At 34.3% G+C, this 24,000-nt stretch overlaps 1 protein-coding gene across 14 annotated transcripts in view; it reads right to left on the bottom strand.

The window, feature by feature from the left end:
- Positions 1–24,000, bottom strand: part of EHBP1 (EH domain binding protein 1) — a 357,708-nt gene that overhangs the window by 46,928 nt on the left and 286,780 nt on the right. For 9 of the 14 annotated variants that reach the window (XM_027072361.2, XM_027072364.2, XM_053200655.1 and 6 more), the window contains 4 exons: positions 14,304–14,451; positions 5,865–5,972; positions 2,509–2,633; positions 12–150 (listed from right to left, as the gene is read on the bottom strand). In XM_027072361.2, coding sequence (XP_026928162.1) covers positions 12–150; positions 2,509–2,633; positions 5,865–5,972; positions 14,304–14,451 — 520 coding nt within the window. The remainder of the gene's footprint in view (positions 1–11; positions 151–2,508; positions 2,634–5,864; positions 5,973–14,303; positions 14,452–24,000) is intronic. The other 5 variants (XM_053200659.1, XM_053200660.1, XM_053200661.1 and 2 more) reach the window with 3 other exon arrangements.

Here is a 24,000-nt window from a genome sequence, read left to right as displayed (position 1 = left end):
AGTGTTCCTACCTGGTCTATTCTCAACATATTGACTGAAAGACTGAAGTTGAGTTTTTCTGACTGTAGAATCCTTGCTGAAAACAACAGGATTTCTAAATCGTTCTGTTGCTTTTTGTAATCGTTCAGTCCGGAGATCTTCTGTGCCATTCTAAAAGTAAAACAAACGTAGTTAAGACATCCTGATTGTATAAACATGAAATTACATATTAGCAAAACAACTTTTACTGATTTAAGATAATGCCAAATTAGAAACTTTGTGAAAGAAAAAGGATTTCAAAGAGCTCTAAGTAGTTCAACTACAAGTGCTGTTGCCTGTAACCAAAACTTTGGGAGACATAGTTTAGATGGAGGATCACTCTTGATAACTTTGATTCATTAGATGCTGTAAAGCCCTGTGTCTTCTCCCAATGATATGTATAATTTAAAAGCCATGGTGCTTCTGTCTGGTCCCCCACTATTCTGCCCCATCGGTTTGTACAGTCCCACAGACTTGTATGACAAGAAGAACTAGTTTCTAATTTTATGCCCATTGAGATAAACCACTAATGCTGGATGAAGGCTAAAAGGTAGGATTATAATACTACCCCACTGAACTGCATTTCATCAGCTATAACTTTCCAAAGCCAGATTTGTAAGTAAGCCCTTTACAGCTAAGGAAACTACAATTATCTTTTCCAGAGCTTCCTATGTTAATACTGGTAACAAATTCAAATGGTTCTATCAACAAGAAATATCCCAGAAGACTGAACTACTGCAGTGTGTGGAAGCTGCAGATACCGAGGTGCTGTGTACCAAACAAATATTTCATTTTATACCTAATCTTTTATTATTTTTATTAAGTGTTTTGAAAGTAAATAGGGAAAGGCTAAGATGCATGACTAATAGCTAAGCCTGCTGAATGCTGAAACTGGTTATCAAAAGCTACCAAGACTTTGCCCTTCCTCTGCATTGAGACAATCAGTAATGAGGGAGCCCTCCAATGGCCTATTCTCTAGCCTCAAGGAGGCCTGGGATACAGAATCCTCAGGGGAAGGTAACAGTTTATCCTTTTCCACAAACACAGAATGCCTCATTTATAAACGTGTAAACTGCATTTTATTAAAAAAAATAAAACCCCAAATCAATGCTGAAAGCTTCAAGAGAACAGATGGACTCTATATGTTCTTTATAAGCACTATTTAAAAAATCTTAACTAAAAAGATCCACACAAAGACAAGCTGTTTAAAGCACACCTTTTGTTGAAATAACTTTAAAAATTACCACATAAGAGATTTTTAGATAGCGAAACAATTTCATCTATTGAGACAATTAAACCTTAAGAATGAAAATACTCCCATTTTATTTTTTCAAGTTACAGAATATCTTTATTATTAGTATCATGTACATACTATGCTAGCTATGTAGCTGGGATAAAAACAATTTTGGCTTTTATTTATTTGTTTAAGAAAAGTGTGTATTCTTATAGCTATTATTATAACTGCCCAATGGTTTAAAACTCAAGTCTTTACCAAAATAAACAAACACGGCTAAATTTTTTGAGGCCTGGCAACATGCTGAAATATCAGTGCGATTAGCCAGCAAATCCCATCTTAAGAAACGTTTTTATGACTAGGGACTTCTGCCACTTTACAAATGTATTCCTCTAAACCCACTAATTCAGTTAGCCTTTTCAATCCATTGTATTATTCTTAGGCCAGCATCATTCTGCATTAAATCCACTGCAGAAAGCTAAATTGAACGCAAAAAATCAGACCTGATCCAGGCTTCCTTTTGTTCAAAGATAGAGACCAAAAGTCCTCTGGTGCTGCCACACACTTTCATCACCAATTTATAGAAACCAACAGTATAAGGGAAAAGCAATGAAAGTCATTGTTTTGGGACTTCAAAGCATCTGTGTGTCAGAGGAAGGAAATCCTTTCAGTCAGCAGGGCAGTCCCCATAGTCCGCAGGTGGGTGAAAAGTTATACAGGACTAGAAGTGCCCTAAAGCTACAGAAATATTAATTATGCCATGAGAGGAAAAGAAGGATGGCTTGTTGAGGATAGTATAAATAGCCTAAATAATAATAATCTTCATGTGGCATTTGGCTAAAATATTACTTATACAAGTTAAGATTCATATTGGCACACAACACTTGCAAGTATCTTTATATACAATCACATACCATCTTCAGTTATTAATTAACATTAATTCTAATTCATCTAAACAGGTCAGAGGTTGAGGGTAATAGAAAAAATGCTGGAATTCTCTTAGCAATATTCTTCCTAGCAAGTATATATACATATAGAAGTTGAAAACAGTTTCTACACTCATGAACACAACAAACTAAAGTAGTAGTTTCTCTGGAAAGCAGTGATTACCATATTGCTACTTAATTGATTTGCTATTCAGTAAAAAATGTCTATCTTAATCTTAATGTGAAGAACTTGTAAGAAATTGATTTTAGGTTTATAAGGTGCCAGTGGAAGCTAGAATGCACACAGAGACAAATTTTTAAACAATTTACCTTAATGTCTTGCTCTGAGCTCTCAGTTATAGCTTTCTGTGCAGCACTGGAAAGTGAATTTGCCACCTGTGGCTGAGCCTCTAGGAGCTTCTTTAGCTTCAAGTCCACCAACTTAGTGTTTTGTTCTGTTAAATACACAAATACTATGAATAACTGAGATGCATTGAGATATGTAGGCTATCAATTTAGGAGACATCACAAAAATACTACTATATTTTTAAAAAAGACATTAGATTTGTGAAGGAACCTATCAGACCTGACAAATGCACAACTCTTCATATATATATAAACTGTAATACATACTATATAACTATAGTATAAATGAGTAGTCTTTAGGTATGTTAACTATACATTTTTTTAATTGAGATACAATAGATATGTAACATTATATAAGTTTAATGTGTACAATGTGATTTGATACATTTATATAATGCAATATAATTACCACTGTAGCATTAGTTAACTCTTCTATCACATCATATAATTATCATTTCTTTTTTGTAGTGGGAACAACTAAGATATAATCTCTTAGCATATTCTTCATATACATGTATATACACACACACACACATATACATGTATATATAATCATATATATTTTTCTCCCCAAATCAGTCCCCTTAAAGAATATAGTCAATATACCTTAAGACCATTCAGTTGCATCATATAGTTAATAGTAGCTATGTTTACCTGAAAACCTAAGCCTGCATTCGATGTATACATTTATATAAGTAACTGCATAGGTTATACACAATAAAATAAACTATCTACAAAGTAGATATGTAAAAGGGGCAATACAATTTACTCTCATTACATTATTTCATTTTCAATTCTTCTAGTATATTAAATTTATACACATAATACCATATTAAAACAAGTTCTCAACATGACTCAGTCATGTATACATTGTTGGAATCAATGTTTAAGTGTGTACATTTATACCCAGCATTGAAATAGGGCATATGTTTAACAAATACCTTAGAATTAGAGGGCAGAAACACAACAATCATATTTTGGAATATAATAATTATGGATAGAAATTTAAAATAAATAAAACATAGCTACAACTTTTAAAATAAATAATTTCAAATTAATTTTAGCAAGTACACTAATCTTTAATAATAAAATAATTCAGAAACAAATGGAAACAAATAATTATATTTAAACAAATTCACTCAAAGGAACTGTTTAATAAAATGATTGTTAAAAGACATGCCAACCATTTGGTGAATGATATTTTTCATAAAGATTAATAAGTTTTCTAATTATAAGACTCTTAATAAATTCTATTATCATTACTTTCATGCAAATTGGTCAGTTTATATTGCCAGGCTTCTCTTTTAAACAATATCTGATGAACTATGGTCAAATCAAGATAAAGATTAAACAATTTATTATTAAAACATTATGACTTTTATATACATATTAAAAAAAGAATTTTGGGGAAAATAAAGAAAGGCTAAAAATCATAAAACATGCTACGTGCTTCCAGATTCCAATTTGCACTCCTATTTCTTATTGCCATGAACTAAACTATAGTGTGGATTGGAAAGTCTGTCCTATGTACAGGCCAACACTTACTGGCATGCCTGAGAGTTGTAAACAATGTTTTACTTAACTCCAAAACCAAAAAGACTGAGAGGTGTTTTGTTTGACATACATGAAGTAGGAGTTTTTAAAAAGGACAAGAGTCAAGCTGGTTGACCCTAATATATATATTTTTAATGTGAATGGAAGTATTGGAAGTGTCACTTTCATTTTTTTAAAAATTTGTTTTATTATTTTTTTAAGTAATCTCTGTGTCTAACGTGGGGATCTAACTCATGACCCTGAGATCTAGAGTCACATGCTCTACCAACTAAGCCAGCCAGGTGCCCTTAGCCCTAATATTAACCAACCATTAAAGTAGCCCACCAAGTTGCTGTAACTAAAATGAGAAAATTCCCCCCACCTTACCTAAGAAATGACTAATTTTTCCTATCTTCATACTCTACTGCAAAATCAGAAAATATGTATCATTTACTGTCAATGATTTTATACTTCCATAAACTGAATCTTGAGGCTTTAATTCTATACCTATAAATGCCCTCAGCAGTAGTGTTACTGGTTTCTGATAAAGCCTTCAGTGGTGGTTGTGGTAAGGGGGTGGGTAAGCAACAACAATCTTTTCCAAAAAGAAAAAAGAAAAAAGAAATCTACTATATTTTAAATAGAAAGAAATAAAAGGTAGTCCTAATTTTGGGTTAAACATTTAAATTTTTTCCTTAAATATCAGCGTCTTCCTGGATTTGCACAATTATAAATATATTGATTTCCATTTAGTAAAAGTGTAGCTTAACACTAGGCCATGAAGGAGTGACTGAGAAAGGGCATGGGTTTTCTTGGGTGCTCCCTAAAGTCAGGAAGTCCTTAGCTGATTATATTTTGGAGAAATAACACCAGGTTTCAAACAGAAGAAGAAATAAAACAGGTTAGCATTGCAGGAACATGCCAGGGTTAGGAAAAAGAATACCTGTTTTCACTCCCTTTAGATTTTTACAGGAAAAGATAAATATTAGGGACCTCACTTCCTCACTTTTAAGTCTAGAGAGATTGCCAAATACTTTTTACTGCTAGAAGAATTCAATTCAATAAGCATTTATGGAACCTCTCAGGTATACAAAGCTTTTGATTACTATCTGACGCTGACTTATAAAGGTAATGCATCTAGAACACTCAACTTTTAAAGCAAGAGTATTTTATATTTTAAACACCAACTCAGTGATTATTGGTATAATATTTACTGACATAAGATATGAGATTAATAGCAGTCTGTATAAGCAGTTTTCAAAGTGTCTTATTGTAATTAGTTATTAAATAGTGTAAATTAATTTATTAGTACTATGTAAATATTTAAAGTAAGCACAAAATTTGCAAAATAATATTACAAGTAAGACTATCAATTCTAAACCAAGTCAGAAAATCTGATCCATGGTTGAGGTTTACATTTGAAGTATTCCATAGATACTACATCTATACCTTACAACATCACATCAAAATATTTATGCTGAGATGGGAACCAATGTTTGAATGCCTATAAGTTGTCTCATATAACATAAAATATAAAAATGAACTTTAGTAATAAGAGAATGCAAACTATAATTTATTCCAATTGTATTGCTGATTTTAACACTAAATCTAAAACAAAATAACATAAAATTGATGGAAAGTGGACTTAGCTAAATGATTTGTGAGGGCATAGGATGTAATAAAGCTACAGAAAGAATTTATTGTCATTATTGATGAAGTAATAATAAAAATATAATTATAAAGTGTGCCATGCAGCAGGATGCAAAATATTTATAATTTGAAATTACCGGGAGTATCAAGGTCATTTTCTAAGTTAGTAAGTTCATCTCCACCTCCTACAACAAAGCCTTCAGGAATCTCCTCGTTAGTATCTATCTCAATATTATCATTTTCATCTGTAGGAACATGTAGCAATAATGTTAGTATATTATTCTATTTTATATCATTCATCCAAAACACTAAAGTAGAAAACCCAGTATTTTAATGACAGTTATTCAAATATAGTCTGACACAGATCAGCAAGAAATCAGTTTTAAGTCACTTTTTACTACTGGATTAACATTTGTATTTTACATTCATATGTCAAAGATGAATTGTCACATCAAAGAAGTTACAAAGGTTTTGACAATTTGTCATATGTGGTCTCTGAATCACTGAGCTCATCAAGTCCCTATATTTTAAAATGTAATGTGTAAGTAATCTCTAACAACAGAAATACAAAAATAAAGTTGGTTTACTAATAAAGTCATCAAATAATATTTCTAGATTTCACCTTTTTAGCAGTTATGAGATATAAATGTATAAAGAAACAAATCCTTCTACATAAACTTGTAGCTATATTTATATCATTTGTATGAAGCCTTGAGTGCTTTTCCACTATTAATGAATATTATCACGAAATCATTATGGATAAATTAAGAGACATGATTGAGACTGGAACAGACAGTACCTTATGCAAAAGAAAGTTCAGAAACAATTAGAACAGTACATCTTGGGAGACTGAAAGCTGAAAAAAGTTAGTATTGGAAATTAAATACACGGAAATGAGGAAGTCACGCTAGTTTTTATACACTTAGTAAAATGTTTTGGGTCACAATTAGTTGAGGTTTTTTTTTTTTTTTACATTAAAGTTTTTTTTTTATATACTTTTTTCCTTTCTAAATCCAAGTGATAAAACTGGGTTAAGTAATTTTGAATTTTATGCATTTGAAAAAGCACAGCAATAATTTGATTTGCATGTAAGAGGTTTAGCTTTAAATTCTGTTACTGACAGGCAGTGTACCTTTTGGAGAAATACCTGTCTAGCCCTGAAAGTTAAAGAATATCCCTACTACTCTACCATTAATCTTTTATTGGGCAACTTTTATCAATAATGAGGTATCCCAGCATCATTTCAAGTGAGAAATTCCAAAATTCTATACTTTTGGCTTCATCCTTCAATATTTGTCCTTTTCCCTGTATACCTTTGTGTTTGATTTTGGGCCTTCCCAAGTAAATACTTATTATGATCATTAATATTAATAACAATAGTTTACTTTTATTGAAGACATCCCACATACTATGTATGTCATTTATAAGAACACAACAAAGAAAAAAAAAGATTAATAAATTCCCCTAGGGAAAAACATTGCTAAATGCTTTCAAATTGCCAAGGCATTATACTTGGCTACATTATTTAAGTACAATCAGTTGAGAGATATTTTCTAATCAGTTGTGCTTATTAGCACAACTAATTTCATAAATGTTAGCATCTTCATTATCCTTAAAAATTCTTCTCTAAGTAATTTTGCAGTAAACGCGAATGAACAAGTATTTCCTGAGGACTAAAAAAGTGTTTATAAGACTTTCTTGTATTACTCTGTCAGAGATAGTTCACTATCAGTAGTTTTTAGAGTGTTGCTGCCAACTAGCCTCTACTAATTATTACTGACCATAATTAATCTAGAGTGAAAGCACAAAATTCAACATTCATTCATTTATTTATTCCAGAAACTTCTATTACATATTGTATCTACAATTTACAAAACACTGCTAGATGTTGAGGAGATACTGAGTTTATCTTATTCCACCTTAAAGATACACGTTCAAGTGATTACAAAACCATATACAACAGGTAAGTGTTATGGGATAAAAATAAGTTACAGAGCAAATTCAAAAAATGAAAAGATTTCTCTTTGCCAACAGTACCAGGAATTGTTCTTCAGAAGCATTAACATTTGAAGCATTTAAAATTAAAAAAAATTTTTTTAACGTTTATTTATTTTTGGGAGAGAGAGAGAGACAGACAGACAGAGCCTGAGCGGGGTAGGGGCAGAGAGAGGGAGACACAGAATCTGAAGCACCCTCCAGGCTGTGAGCTGTCAGCACAGAGCCCAATGCGGAGCTTGAACTCATGAACTGTGAGATCATGACCTGAGCTGAAGTCAGACACTTACAGACTGAACCACCTAGGCACCTCCAAAGCATTTTAAAGGAAAATAATGTGAGGTAAGACTTGAAATGTAAAACTGCAGAGAGCCTTGAAGGGCAGAATGGGAAGTTTAAATTTTACTTGTTAAGAATGGAGAGATACTGGTGTTCTAACATGATCAGCACTGAACTCTTTAAGAGTAGTCTATAAAGTAATTTTCTATCGAAGTGTCTTATTGTAATCAGTTGTGAAATATGTATAAAATAATTAATAGTAATATAAGCAATGAAGTTTATGACTTTTATAAATTACAATGGCTTTACTTTTATTCCTAAAATATCACTCTTGCTTACAGTCTGATATGCCTTCCTATGTGAAAGAAAAAGTGGTCTCAGGATTGCCCACAGAAGTGTACAATGTATGTGACATCATCCTTGATGTGAATGAGATTGCTGACCTAGATGTCAGACTGGAGAACTGAAAGGAAATCAAGGTCAGAGACTGTTATAACCTCCAGGCAAGCAGCACAGAGAGCCCAACCTAGTATACAAGAATTGGAAGTGGGTATAATGCAATTTGAAAACTACTGATGGGATACTGGGTGGTTGGGGAGAAATACTGAGAAGGAGAAGGGTGAAGCAGACATCAAAATTGACCCTCCAGTCTGAGTGACTAAAAGGATGGCATTGCTATGAAAAGAAATGCTAAGTCTGGAAATGTGGTCAGATATGGGTACTTTCAGTTTCCAGGGATATGCAGAAAATTGTATTTCCCTTCATTATCCATGTATACTGGGTTCCAGTGTCACGTTAAATAGGTGCCATTCATTTTATTTCCAGCTAAGTGAACTCTATTTATACTACCACTCATGAACAATGCTGAGTGTTTATATATGTATTGTTAACCTTAGATAAAAGGATTACTATTTGAGAAAGCAAGAGTAAAAAACTACGCAGCTCAAGTCTTAAGAATGGATTTCTACTTTTAATTCCCTGATTTCAGTTTTAGCCCAATCCCTTGAATTCTTTTCAACAGTTACTGTTACAGCACATTTCTTCACACCTGTGGTAATAGTCTAAATGCATTCTAGCAGAAACAAAGTGCATGTGTGTTTGTGAAAGATATTACATATTATGTGTATGACACCTATCTATCTATCCATCCATCCATCCATCCATCCACCCTTCCATCTTTATGGCTAATCACTGAAAACCGAGCGGGTGAGGATGGCAGAAAGTAAATTAGAGACCCAACAGAAGTTGGTTTATAAATATGGCACATATAATGTATGTAGGAAAAGGTAAAAGGAGATTGGATAACACTGAGCAGCACTATAAGCAAAATGGGAATCCCAGTGATATGATTCAGAGCACAGCAATAAGGCTAGTCTTACAACACTTATCATTTATAAATAAATTAAATGGAAAAACAGGGTATCTGGTGATGGTAAAAAAAGAATATCCACACTTTCACAAAAAGAAGCTGAAGTGATCATAAAAACACATTTAGAAAAAACTTCAGCAAATACGTTCAGAAAAAATTTTCTCACTTGTATCATGATTTTTTAATTCTCACTGAAGTCCCCTATAAAATTAATAACTTGTTATTATAGGTAACAATATTTGTTATTCATAATATATATTATATGTAGTTATTTATAATGTAACAATTATCAAACAAATATCAATGTTTGATAATAAAATCAAACATAAGACAGAAAACGCAATGCAAACATAATTATTAACAGAAGCTGAATATAAAAATTATTGAAGACCTACAATATTTCATTTTGGTTTAGCAAATTTAGATAAATCTATTTGCCATAACTGAAATGAAGATAAGACAGAATACAAACAGATTCATGGACAAAATTAAAAAAAACATTTCCTTTATACACTTGAAATGCAAAAACAAAGTAACACTACTTTATATAAATCAAAGAGAGGCAACAATGTCAGTGTAAAAGTTAAATGACACTACCCTAACTCAAACCAAAGTGATAAGCTATAGAATAAACACATATGTACAATGAATAAAATACATATATTTAATATACCATATAACATATAATAAAGATATGACATAATATAATCTTAAAACAGGATGGATACCTTTTTCCAAGTGTCAGTGGACCATTAACAAAAAGTTAACATTTAATTTGTCAAAATAAAAACTTATTAATTCCCAAAGCAGAAATTCAGGCCATACTCTCCAACCACAACACTATACAGCTAAAAATGAAAGTACCAAACTTTGTCCCCAAATACCTGCACCTTGTCAAGTAAAGATCAATATAATAAAATGAACTCACAAGTTTTCTACATAGAACCAGGATTTCTTTTTAAGTGGATATTAATGTTTATTTTTGACAGAGAGACAGAGTGTGAGTGAGGGAGGGGCAGAGAGAGAGGGAGACACAGAATCCGAAGCAGGCTCCAGGCTCTGAGCTGTCAGTACAGAGCCCGATGCGGGGCTCAGACTCACAAGCTGTGAGATCATGACCTGGGCCAAAGTCCGACACTTAACTGACTGAGCCACCCAGGCGTCCCCTAGAACCAGGATTTTAAAATTATAGGTCTACAACTACAGAATGATGCAGAAATTGAAAAAAAACATGTAGTGTGCACAATATCACCTGATTCTCTCATATGCCCTAAAATTAAGTCAAAAGGAAGACAAGTAAAAGCTATAGCTCCTTGGACAGATATGATTCTGTTATTTCACAAGAATTAGGCTATTTCTGGTTGCAAGAGGATGCAAGTGGGTTGCTTGAATATATGGCTATATACCTGGCTTAAAATGCTTTGTGTATATTTTCTGTGGACACCATGAAGCTGAATACGCCTCACTTCAAACTTATTAAGTTTCCTTTCCTCACTAAGGCAGGTTGAGAAAACCTGCTGCTTGAGAAAAGAAAAAAGCAAGTGTTTCAAGCAAGCATTGAGTCTGAGTAACAATCGTGTTTAACACATTCCCCAGGCTATGCTTCCACATTATTATTTCAACTCTTGACCACTCCCTCCGTTGTTCCTCTGGATCACTGCTTCCAAAATCTTCCCATCCTCATCCTCCATCTACCTGGTCCCTACTAATTTCTCTCCCCTTTCACACTATTCCTTATTCAGACCTGATGATTCCCACTAGACAGTGGAAGAGTAGATACTAATTTGTTAATTTTCCCCCTGACTTATCAACCTCATAAGGTCATTTTCCCTTAGGAATTAGACTCTTGTGAATCCAAGTGAATTTCTAATTTGCTATGCAAAGGTCAGCAAACTATAGCATGGGGGCAAAATCTAGCCCACTATAGTTTTGGGGTAAATAACTAGCACATCCATTAATTTACATAATGTTCAAGGCTACTTTCAGGTAACAAGGGCAGAAGTGAATAGTTTAAATAGAGACCATATGGCCTTCAAAGCCTAAAATATCTACTCTAGCTTTTTTTTCCCCCTTTTTAAACATTTTATTTATTTTTGAGAGAGAGAGAGAGAGAGAGAGAGAGAGAGACAGTGTGAGTGGGGGAGGGGCAGAGAAAGACAGAGACAGAATCTGAAGCAGGCTCCAGGTTTTGAGCTATCAGCACAGAGCCTGATGCAAGGCTTGAACTCACAAACTGTGAGATCATGACCTGAGCCGAAGTTGGACGCTTAACCAACTGAGCCACCCAGGCGCCCCTCTACTCTAGCCTTTTTCAGGAAGTTTGCTAAATCCTGGCCTAGCACAGTGACTATCATGGCTCACTAGATTAATGCGTATGTATAATGGTTGAATTTCAGGCAGGAATTTTACCCTCTGCCTTGTCCTAAAGGTCTCTTCCCCTACTCCCAGCCTCAACAGCTTCTGAGCAGACCTAGTCTGCTCCATATTTATGAAGACAGACCGATATCCATCAGGCAATAGCCCTGCTCCACTTGTAGTAGGTCAACCTGAGCTCTGATTAAGAGCCTACCATCTGATATATGGCTGCCTTCAATATCCAAAATACAGTGTATCCCACAGGTGAAACGGATCCTGATCACTCTGGTTCTTAGGGAACACAGTCTAGCTTTGACAAGTCTTCATAAGGTATCTGGTGAATCCCATCCCATCTTCATTTCACCTGGCTTTCCCTGTTCTAGTCTACACTTCTTTGCTAGAATGAATCTAATCCTGGATTCTGTAGGTCCAATCCTCACTTGTCTTTTATTTACTTTGTTGACTGTTGACTGTTAAATGATGCCAAAATCAGGTCTTCACATTCCCTAGTTACCAAGTAGGGAAGATATGCATTCTTTGGGTTGTCACACTGATGGAAGTCTCTCCATCTAGTCTAGTCCTGGCTTAGCCTCAACTGGAATTGGATGTTAGTGTTAAGACGAATTACACAGATGACCCTTCCTATGACTCTCCACAGATGCAGAAAAGCTTGACTTTGACTATTAGAAGGCAAATACCTGATTGATGGGGGCAAAGAGTTTATCCATAAAAATAAAATAGATGTAAAAGATATAAAAATAGATACAAGAAAGAAAAAATGAATTATCAGTGTGCTTGAGTCTTCTAAACAGTAGATTAAGTGCCACCTTAGACTAGGAGGAGAAAGAAAAAATGAGAAGGGATAAAGTTGGTAGAGCTCATCAAAAGAACAGATCAGGAGGGTACTACATGGACAAGAGAGCATTGAGAGACAGTCAGCACCAGTGCTGGAGAAGACTTGAGAGTGAGCTCCACTCATGGTCTATGATGACGCCTTTGTTGTTCTCCAGTGACATCTGCCTGAACCCTGAGGCTTCATTTTAATATTAACCAAACTATCTACAAATAGTAATAATTAATAATTAAAACTTTTAATTCTTAGCCTTCCCAGAGTTTACAGCTTATTTAAAATAGTGTTATTATTTGCTCACCACTGAGAAAAAAATAAGAGAGACACTGGATACCTCTCTATCCTATTATTACTGTTCTCCTATGGGTTTATAATGCCACAGGAAGGGAGCATTAGTAGTTTTAGAACACTTTATCTGAAGGGTTAAGAATATAAATTTTTTTCTGTATTCCAAGGTACAAGGAGGCAAAGATTTTTACAACTTACTTAGAATACCTGGAATTTTTCTGATACCAAAGAAACATCTTGTTATTAATAGTTATAAAAGCAAATTATGATAGTATTATATAAGTGTGTAGCCATGAGTAGTTGCTGATGTTACTATAAAACTGTAGTAAGAGAGGGTAGAAATTGCATTAAAAATTCTGAGTGATGGGAGTTGAAAAGTAAGATGAAGGCTTTAAGAAGATAAAAACATTCTGACAAGACCAGAGGAACAGACACACAGCTGTTTAGGGAAGCAGCTTTCAGATTTATGAGACATAAAGCTATATACTACAGGCATTAGCTGGCATTCTCTACAACACTAAGTTTTTAATATAAGGAATCGACTAGAAATAACAGCAGTAAATTTCAGTTTACTTAGAAGGAACTTATCATCAACCTAGAAATAGCTTACCTCTGCTACAGTTCTCTAAGGTCTTATTCATGTCCACACTTGCCTACTCTTCAGAGTGATCCTAGCATTCTAAGATTAACTAAGGACAAGTACCTGGCATGTTTTGGTAGATAAATAGGTTATACACCTTTGGAAAAAAAAAAAAAAAAGACAAAAACCCACAAGCCTCTTGAATATACTCCTCTTAAACAAAAATGCAAAAAGTTCCAAGTTAAAGATGCCCAAGGTGAGCATTAAGAGGCAAAACCAAAATTGCCTTTAATTATATACGTAATCCTTGTCCCAACATCAAGCTTAGAATAATTTCTGCGGATACTGAAGAAGACCTTCTTAGAATAAGGAAACTAAGAAGAAATGGATATGGGACTTACTCAAAATTCTTCCATGTCAGGCTATAAGGCCAGATCATTGTTAAAGCTACTTTCTAAAGATCTAATTCAAAGCAAAACTCTTTCATGCCAAAGCTCACCACTAACAAGTCTTGTGACCTAGGTGTTGAGGACCTGATTGCATTTTACTCACTCCTAACTATAATTAATGAGGATAGTAATGGGGAATCATAAACCAAAGTCTAGATGAGTTTTTTCCCAAATCATATTTTAAGAAAGTACTTCTAAGAAAGTAAAAATTAAGCCAAAAAGTTGATTTGGAAAACAGCAAGAGTTATCATCTGATTTACTAAGCTTCCTATAGGTTCTTTGCAACATATCAAAAGGTTAGAAACTTTATGTATTTGATGCAACATTTTGAAGTAAGAATAAAAGTCCCAAAAGGTCCACTGCAGATTTCTAGGTTGTCTGTAGAATATGATACAAGATTCTTTAACTCACCTCCAGATGCCTTTGACCTTTCTTTCAACTTTTCTGCAGCCATTTCACCATAGCTGGGAAGTTCTGACATCTTCACTCCAGATCGAGCTTCTGCTATTAGCTGACGAGCTCTCTCTCTCAGCTGCCGACGTCGCTCTTCATCTTGCTGCTAAGATATATTGAACAGTTGCCAACTCAGTAATTGACAGAAATGCAATTTCATTTTCAATCTGATCATCATGATAGTAACTGGTTTACAGCATGGTGCTTGGCCCACATTATAAATAAGATGCTCTATATCAGTTGGATGTCACACCATTTTTAAAAGACATCCTACAATCAGATTTTTTAAAAAATATTTACAAATTATTGTATTAAAATGTCTGCTAAAAATTCAAACTAGCCTTTAAAGAATGCTTGGCAATATTTATTATTGAGAAAATAGAAGGGGCTATTGTTAACAAAATAATCAGGCTTATAGAAAAAAAGAATACCAAAAACAATTTCAATTAATACCTTATTTTTATAAAATAGAATTTAACTTGCTGTTTTCTAATAAAGGTATAGAGCACTAATAGACATCTCTGATAGCAGAAAAGGCTGCTACACTACATGATCAAATATATGAAACAGAATTTTTAGGGGGCTGGAGTAGAAATGGAGACACTATATTAGTTCCACAAGTCATAGTTGTTGGCAGTTTTAAAATCCGAATTGGATAACTGATATACTATCCCCATTCCTAAGTCTCTCTTCTCTTAAATGCTCATTAAGAAGGCAAAATAAGGGGCGCCTGGGTGGCTCCGTGGGTTGGGCGGCCAACTTCGGCTCAGGTCATGATCTCGTGGTCTGTGAGTTCGAGCCCCGCGTCAGGCTCTGTGCTGACAGCTCAGAGCCTGGAGCCTGTTTCAGATTCTGTGTCTCCCTCTCTCGGACCCTCCCCCATTAATGCTCTGTCTCTCTCTGTCTCAAAAATAAATAAACAGTAAAGAAAATTAAAAGAAAAAAAGGCAAAATAAAATCTAATGTGTTTTTTTTAATATTTAAGTAAAAACTACAGAGTATTAAATAACTAAAATTTCTGCCTACTAAAAAAGGAGTATTATGAATTATAATAATTGACATGAATTTATAAATTGCTTTATAAACTGGAAAATATATAAAATAAGGCATCATAACAAAACAAAGCCTGAAATAATGTGGCTTCAACATATCCTTACAGTGCTATCTTCCCTTAACCTCTCCCAACCTCCATAAAAGTTCACATCTATTTATATAGAATTGCTTGTGTAGTGTAGTTTCATGTACCCAGGGATTTGAATATGTCATTTCCTCTTGGAATGGTCTTCTCTCATTTGATTTAACTCCTACCCATATTTCAAGATTCAGTTTAAATCCACTAAATTTCCCAACTATTCTTCCCTCCTCCCCACTGGTGGAATAAAGTCTCCTTTATCTATGTTACTATAGTACTGTGTGTGTGTGTGTGTGTCTGTGTGTGTGTGTGTTATTACTTTTGAAACTATTTGTCAAGTTACATTTTAACTCTGTACAAATGCCTCCTTCTCAACAGAACTGACTTCAGATTCTGTGTTTCCCTCTCTCTGCCCCTCTGCTTGTGTTCTCTCTCAAAAATAGGTAAACATTTTTCTAAAAGTTTGGTTTTGTGTATTGTGTTTTTTATTTGTTTATTTGGTGTCTAGGAGAATGACCAATCACAGGTGTCACTTGAGAAAGACGAATCTAACAATAGATACAAGATAGGGTGGCATAGAGAAACTGGAAAGAGTCTAGGTAGGAGGCTCTTATAATAGTCCAAGGAAGATGTAATGAGATCCGGAAGTAGGATGATGCTAACTGAAATGAGAGACATTGTAAGAATATATTAGAGGTAGAACTGGTACCTATATCAATTCTTGGTAACTGATTAGATGTGGAGGGAAGAAAGAAGTTGACTCAGAAGTTTTAAACTTGGGCAACTAGCAAAACTGTGGCACTAAAAATAAAAATAGATAAACTAACGAACAATAGGAAGGGAGGGAGAGGACATTTGGGGTAAGAGATGGTAGTCAGAAGTTAGGTGGGTCACTGGGTTGGAGAGACTGCCTGGACATCTGAGTGAAGAAGTTAGGTGGTAGATGGGAAAGTGAAATTCATGTTAAGAAGTGAAGTCAAACTAGGACTATAGAGCTGAAATCACGGGGATAAATCAAAGTGTTTAAAGAGACACTATGAAGAAAAAGGGCAGCTACTGACTGAAACGTGGAAAATATCTGTATTCAGATGAGAAGAGAAAAGGAGATAGATAAAGAGAAGAACTAGAACACTCATGTATCAGGAGATAAAAGGAACGAACAACTGTAGTAAATGTGATAGGTTAGTGAGTCTGAATGTTAAAAAGGGCAACCAAACTCAGTAGGCAATATTATTAGGAACAGAGGAAGATAACAGATTGGTGGAGCTCAAACCTAGGCAATTCTTCCACACATTTTGAGATGGCTAGAAATGAGAGCTGTCAAGATTAATAGGAGTAGATTAATAGGGGTATCAAATGGACCCAGAGACATGCTTGAAGCTCCTAGTGAACAAACTGAAATAACTTCAGTATCAAAAAGCACAATGACTGCTGTGAATTGAATCAATGAAATCACACATTGAATCAATGAAAAGTCATCAATTCAATGTGATATTCAAAAAGTTCTTAGACGGGGGTTCCTGACTCAGTTGGTAGAGCATGTGACTGTCAATCTTGGAGTCATGAATTTGAGTCCCACGTTAGGTGTACAAAAAAAGATTTGTGGAAAAAAAAAAGAAATGAGGAAAAGAATAAAGGGAAAAAATTTTTTTAAGTTTCTTAGAAGGATGTATTAATTCATTTGAGTCAGCTTTTAAAATAACTCTTCTGAAAATTGGCAATTAGAGGAAAAGAATCCAGCAATTATCTTGTCTTGCCAGTAAAAACTCACTTTTAGGGTAACTAAATAGTCCTAGCCAATGAAAAAAGCTCTATTTTATAAAATAATACCACCTATAATTTTTAAAAGGTAAGATTACAAAAACATAACTTTGCCATTCATAAAAGAATGACTCCGGCATGGATTATCAACAGCTATTTAAGCTCTTTGATATATGTCTGATGGGAAACTAGATAGTCATACTATGTTGTGGCAGACTATATTTTCCAAAGATAGCCATTAGAGTGTTTTTCATTCCACATGTTCTCTGCAATGTGACTTTACTCCCTCATTAAGAGGTAAAATTTAGTTCCTCCCCCCTTGAATCTGGGCCAGCTTTAGTGACTTGTATTATAATCAGTAGAACATGTCAGTGTTGTGGGTGATTTCCAAGGCTTGGTAGGAAAGGCCATATCCTTTTTGCCCAGTTCTCTTGAAATTCCTGCATTTTTTACTTTCTGGGAACCCAGCTGTCATGCCAGCGAAGTTAAGCCTTGAGTCTTCTTGGCCCATGCACCAGACACGTGAATGAAGAAGCCTTCAGAAGATGTCAGCCTTTAGCCATTTTGAGTCAACCCCAAGGGTCAAGTTTTCCTAGTGGAGGCCCCAGACAATATGCAACAGAGAATCCCCAGTGGGTCCCGTCTGAAGTCCTGACCCACAGAATCTGTGAGCATAAAAATAATTTTTTTTTTTAATACCACTAAGTTTGGGGTAGCTTTTACACAGCAATAGTAATTGGAACATATGCTTAAGAAACACCACACAGATTATTTCCTAGTGGCAAGGAGAAAGCCTACTCGTAAATGGAGAGATCAGAACGAAATCAGGGATTAGGGGCCACTAATCTATTGGTCAGTCTTGGCATCATTAATGATGGGTCAACCATATGTTATATGTTTTTTGATGTGAAGCACGTGAAATGCACATCACCAATAATATTCTAGCGCAAATGTTTAAAATGAATCCACTAAGCCTTTCAATATAACTTCCAATTTATCATATACACAGGGGATAGAAAAACATGATAAATGACACAGCAAGGAAGAAACCCAGTAAATCTAGAAGGTATGACATTGAGGATAAATGACCTGGTCATTTTAATAAGAAAGTTACAAAAATAAGCACACAACAAAAACCAACTAACCAATCACCATCACCACCAAAAGAAACCTAACTGTATAGTCCTATTTGTATAGATACAACATATAATCCCAGCTTAGCTAGTAGTTTGGACAAACCAGCTGTAAGGGCCATTGCTGAATCAATTACAAAAATTTGAACATAACCATCGTATTAAATGAGAGGAAATGCAATTTGACTGAAAAAAAATAATTTATGTAGTAATAACCTCATTTTATCATTTTGGCAAAATAAATACACATACATATGTAGAGAAAAAGACTTCAAAGGGTATTCACAAAGTTGGTATGATGGAGATATCTAGGTGTGGAAATGTGATATTTTTGTTTTCTTACTTTCATTTGTCTGCATTTACTAATTTCCAATAATATACATGTACTACTCTTATAATGAAAGGTATTTTAAAAAATAATCTGGGGAGAAGGAAGGAAAAGATGAGATAGCAGGTTTCCTAGGGTGGGTGGTAGTTGTGGTGGGAGCAAAAGAAGAGAGATTTAACATTCAAGGGAAATTGTCCTAGTATTTAGAGACACAAGCTTATTTGTAGTTAGAGGAGTAGAATGCACCGGGCAGGGTGAGACTGAAGACGGGAAAAGAAAATAATATGCATAAATCCTCAATTCACTACCAATATTTCAGAACGTGGAAAATATCAAGCTCAATAATGATGATTCTGGTAATGGCTGCTGAATATTTCTTAGCTTTTATGTGCTAAGTGCTGTATATGCATGATCTCATTTAATTTTCACACCCTGATTTTTACCAATGAGTATATTTAGGTTTAGAATTCTAAATTCACGCCAACTAGACCTGATGTCAGAACTGGGAGTCCAGCCCGGGTCTGTCTGAGTACAGAGGCCTTGCTCTTAACCACCAAACTATTTGATCCCCAAAAGTATCAAATTACATGACCAACTGAGGAAAATTGAGCTTTTACTAAACTTTCATCTTTCAAACTTAAGAAAAGTTAAGAGTGCTAATAAAAACCATTATTTGATATGCCTCAGGCAACTGGGTTTAAGTGAATTTCACTGCGTGAATAATAACTTCTTGCAGAGCTGGAATTTGGTGATTCAGACTAAGATGAAGTGGTCTTGGGTCATCTTAACTGAGTTAAAATGAAATAAATGATTCTACCTTTCCAAATATGAAATGGGAACCTAATTTTTTTTCTCACAAGCTACTACCTCCTCTTGGTCTCCCACCTCCCCCAATAATACTCCTATCTGCAAATGTTTCTGAGAGCTTACCAAGAGTGCAATTTAACACAGGCAATCATTAATAAAACCAACTCTAAATACTAATTAGGGACACTTTATCAATTTCCATGTAAATTGTTTGTTTGTACCTATTTACCCGTCATTGTTCTCTATACAATAGAAAAAATGCAAATGAACAAATCAGAATGCAGCCCTAATGGGACTTTCTGTTTATAACCATTAGCCCAGAGGTGTGCTGTAATTCAATTCTCAAGTAGCAAGATTTAGCCTCATTAACAGACTGCAAGGGCAGGTTACAACTCATAAAACCCTACAGTAAACAAAGTTTATGGACACAGCACAAAATCTTGAGCCTGATTGACAGAATTCTAGTTCCCTATCAGATTGCCTTGATTTACTTTTCCACTAATGTCCTAACACCACAGAGACAATTTTGCTTGGGCCTAGAGCTCTCCAGTGGGATGGCATATCTGTGTTGTTTGTTTTCTTACCCATTAACTTCCCTTAAGACAAAGAACCAACTGAGAAAATAGAAGTTAATTGTTAAGGTCAAAAGGAAAAGCTTGTAATTATAGCAATTGATTATGCAACAATTTTTAATTTAATTGATAATATTAATGTCCAGATTCATTATAAGAAAAACTATTTCATTTTAATTTTTATATACAAGCTCCATTAGAAGTTGATTTTTGCAGTAATATTTACAGACTAGTTAGCAACAAAATCTATGGATCTTTTACTCAGAAGAGACATACTGTTTATGTCAAAGGAACAAAATGACTAGGCAGTAAGGACGATGAGGTTTTTTGTATGGTATTCAGCACAAACTGCTCAAATATGTAGATAATGAGTATTTCTGACAATAATGGTTTGTTTAAACCAACCCATGTGTTATTGCAATTTGTTCTGACTATTCTGCATTCAACAAAGACAAAAACTCACAGCTGGAAATAAATCATTTGTTTACTATGTCTGCTACAAAAAAAAAAAAAAAAAGAGGAATCTTTTCACTGGGATGCAGAGGTAAGGTAACTCAGAAGACTGCTGCCATTAAAAAGAAAAAGTACACTTGAAAAATTGAACACATTAGGAAATTTATATATCTTCCATTTACCTGCCTAGTTTAAATAAACTTAAGTAAATTGAAGTAGTTAGGCTTCCTATTTCTATGAATGGGTCTGATGACATTTACCTTTTTCTATATAGTGTTACTTGGAATTAAACTACTATGTGGGATAGTCTAGCTTTTGTATAATGGATGCGCTCTTTGGAGGGTTTATAAAAGCTGCAATTTTGGAAGGCCTCCCTCCCCACAACTATCTTTTTATAAAACAAGTTATAACAGATTTTTTAGTAAATACTACCTCTGTGCCTGCACACAGTATTTTCACACATGTTGTCTCATTTCGTAGTCAGAATTCTGCAAGGTAAATTACTATCTCTCTGATTTGACAGAAATTGAATCACACTTAAATACACTGCCCAAGGTCATATATCTTGTAAATGGCATAGTAAAAATGAAAAATCATTGTCTGATTTCAAAGCATCAGTCGTATCTATCACATAACTGGTGTTCAGAGAATGTTTCTGAGGCCCTACTGTTAAATTGTGATTTTTTTTAAAAACCCAGTTTTTTACTTATTCTTGGGCTTTACAAATCGGTAACCCTTTGTGTTACTGAATACACAGAGATGAGGAGAAACTAACTTACTTATATTCATTCAAAACTTAGGTTCCCAACCTTAAATTATAAGCCTTCACAAAAGTGCTGAACATAGTGCGTTTCAGCTTTACTTTTCTCTTTGCTAACATCTTCAGGATCAGGCAAGAGTCTTGTTCTGGTGCAAAGAGCTTGTATTTCAATACAACAAATATAAGTATTTTCAAATACAGAAAATGGATCAGAACTAACCACTCTGGACATGAATTGAAAAAATATTTAGTCCACCTCACAGGATATCAAGTTACTATTTTCCTTATCATTCCGAAATGGTCTACAATCTGCCATAGATAGATGCACTAGTAAAACTTGAACAATTTAAGGACAAACTCTTCAAGAATAAGTAATGTAATTCCTTGTTTCCTTTCCATAAAAATGTATTGGTATGCAATTTCTATATTTCACAGTTCACCGACATCTAGGCAAGCTTTCTTCCACTGCTTCAATGGTGCTACTTTTAATTTTATCCTCCTTAGTCGTAGTAATTAAAGTGATCAGCAGTGGCATCCCAGCGGCTTTGACACAGCTACAACCCCCTAGCAGACTTTTGCTTTTAAGGGGAAGGGGAAGAAAAAGACTAGAGTTTCATTTCACAGAGAAAAAGAAAATCAAGCTTCTCCCAATCCTCAACTTCATTCAATTGTTCTTTCAGCAGCCTTTGGATCTTAAGAATCAAATAAAAATGGCTGCCATGGGGGGTCCTTTTTATACTTGCTGCAAATGTCACCAACTGACATTACTCCAGCCAAAAAATGATGCCATGGATTTGTGAAGGTGAATTAGAACATGAGAAACTGTCAGTGTAGCTGCTGAGATCATTACCCACCCATGGGTGTCCTTCATAACACTAGATATTTTTATTCAGTCAGTTGAAAAATACAGATTGAAAAGTCTTTCTATCTAAGAAACATGTCTACACACATTTTCATGAAATAAGCTTTAACAAAACTAAAAATACATTATTTCAAATAATGTAGTTTGCATCTTTTGCTCATTAAATTTGTGTTTATAGCAGAACAAAGCACCCTATTTCTCACAACAAACCCATGATTCCATATCCTTTACGACCCTTAATAACAAAATATTTTGTGCTTAACTGTGTTACTTTCAGTCTTAGTAACTGGACTTTTATTAATCGGGTTAAACACATTTAACTTATCTAATTATTTTTTTACAAGTGCTTTACTTAATACAGCTAGTATTGCGCAAGATTCTGTTCTCAAAATGGTCCATGAAATTCCTCAATTTTATAGTAAACTAAGAGAAAGAACTTGACTGCCACCCTTTCATCATTAGGAAGCAAGGCTCTGTTATTAGGCATTCAGAAAGGACAAAAAAAAAAAAAAAAAATTCTGTGCTTGTCCAGAGGCAAGGATTACCAAAGTGCACCTATTCACTTGCTACTGAAGATAGGATGAAAATAAAAAATAAAAATTACAAGATCTTTAAAGGTTTGGGTAGACTAGATATTTTACTGCCAGCTTGATCAGCTCTTGACTGAATAAATAGGATTTAGGGTGAAACATTACAACTGTTTAGCAGATCTTTTCAACCCAACTCAAACTTTTCTTATGCTGGTTTGTAATATAAGCAGACATGCTTATAAATGGCCACACCTGCTCATTTCTCTGGGGATGGCCTGATCTCTGTTTCTCTAACAAAGAAAGAAAGGGAAAAAAAATCAGCCTTTCTTGTTGCAAAACAGAGTGGAAAGTCAAAATCTTTCTCAAGTTTGCCCCATCTGGCCAGATTAAATCTTTGATCAACCCTGGGGATTACATTTATTTTTGTAGTAACTACTAAATTTTGGAGATTACATTTATTTTTGTAGTAACTACTAAATTTTGGATTTGTTTAAAATGCATAGGCAAAATATTAAACAAAATGTGAATTTAAGTTTAAGATCTTGTTTTTAATATAGGGGTAGAAAATATAAAAGGATTAAATCGGAAAAAAGAGACATGCATTTTAAGAATTTAGATTTCATTAGTATTCAATTCATGAAACTGAATATATCATACCCAAGTTTTTTATATATCTTTCTGTTTCAAGATGCAGCAACTATTGTTTTTTATTATAGCATCTGTTTTGCTTGAGTGCTGACATACCACGTTATACAAATAATGAATTCTAAACACAAAACAGTATGATCAAGTTAATGTTGCTAAATGAGCCTTTCTGTAAGTATCTGGAAGCGATTTGGGATATAAAGTTTTATATTCTATGCCAGCGATCATTTTCTTTCCTTCATTAAACTAATATATATGAATTTCTAGTAACACTATATTTTTCTAGAAATAACTATTTTAGGATTATAAAAGTAATTATTTTGTGTTTTTGAAAACTTCAAATTGCATTAGCTGAACTAATGGAAATAGTTTGGGCCTACGAAAAGGACCCTTTGATAATTTAATTCCTCTTTTCTTTGTGAAATTGATAACTTCTTAGTTTAAAAAAATTATAAGAAAAAAAGAAGAATGGCTGACTAAGTAAGTATCACCTTGTGTTACATCCAAGGCCTCTTGCTGGTTGTCTGGCTGCTCTTTTGTAGGCAAAAAGGAGCTGAACGCTCTCTGGCTCCTTAGATCTGGCCCAACAAATGCACTGCCAGTCATGCACATGGATCTAGCTTAAAACCCAGTGTGAGCCTAAAAGAAGCCAGTCAGACTGGCACCTACTCA

This window comes from Acinonyx jubatus, chromosome A3 (genome assembly GCF_027475565.1).
Source record: "Acinonyx jubatus isolate Ajub_Pintada_27869175 chromosome A3, VMU_Ajub_asm_v1.0, whole genome shotgun sequence".
NCBI lineage: Eukaryota > Metazoa > Chordata > Mammalia > Carnivora > Felidae > Acinonyx > Acinonyx jubatus.
The sequence above is the reverse complement of the archived record's forward strand: the minus strand, read 5'-3'. Positions and strand labels throughout refer to the sequence as shown.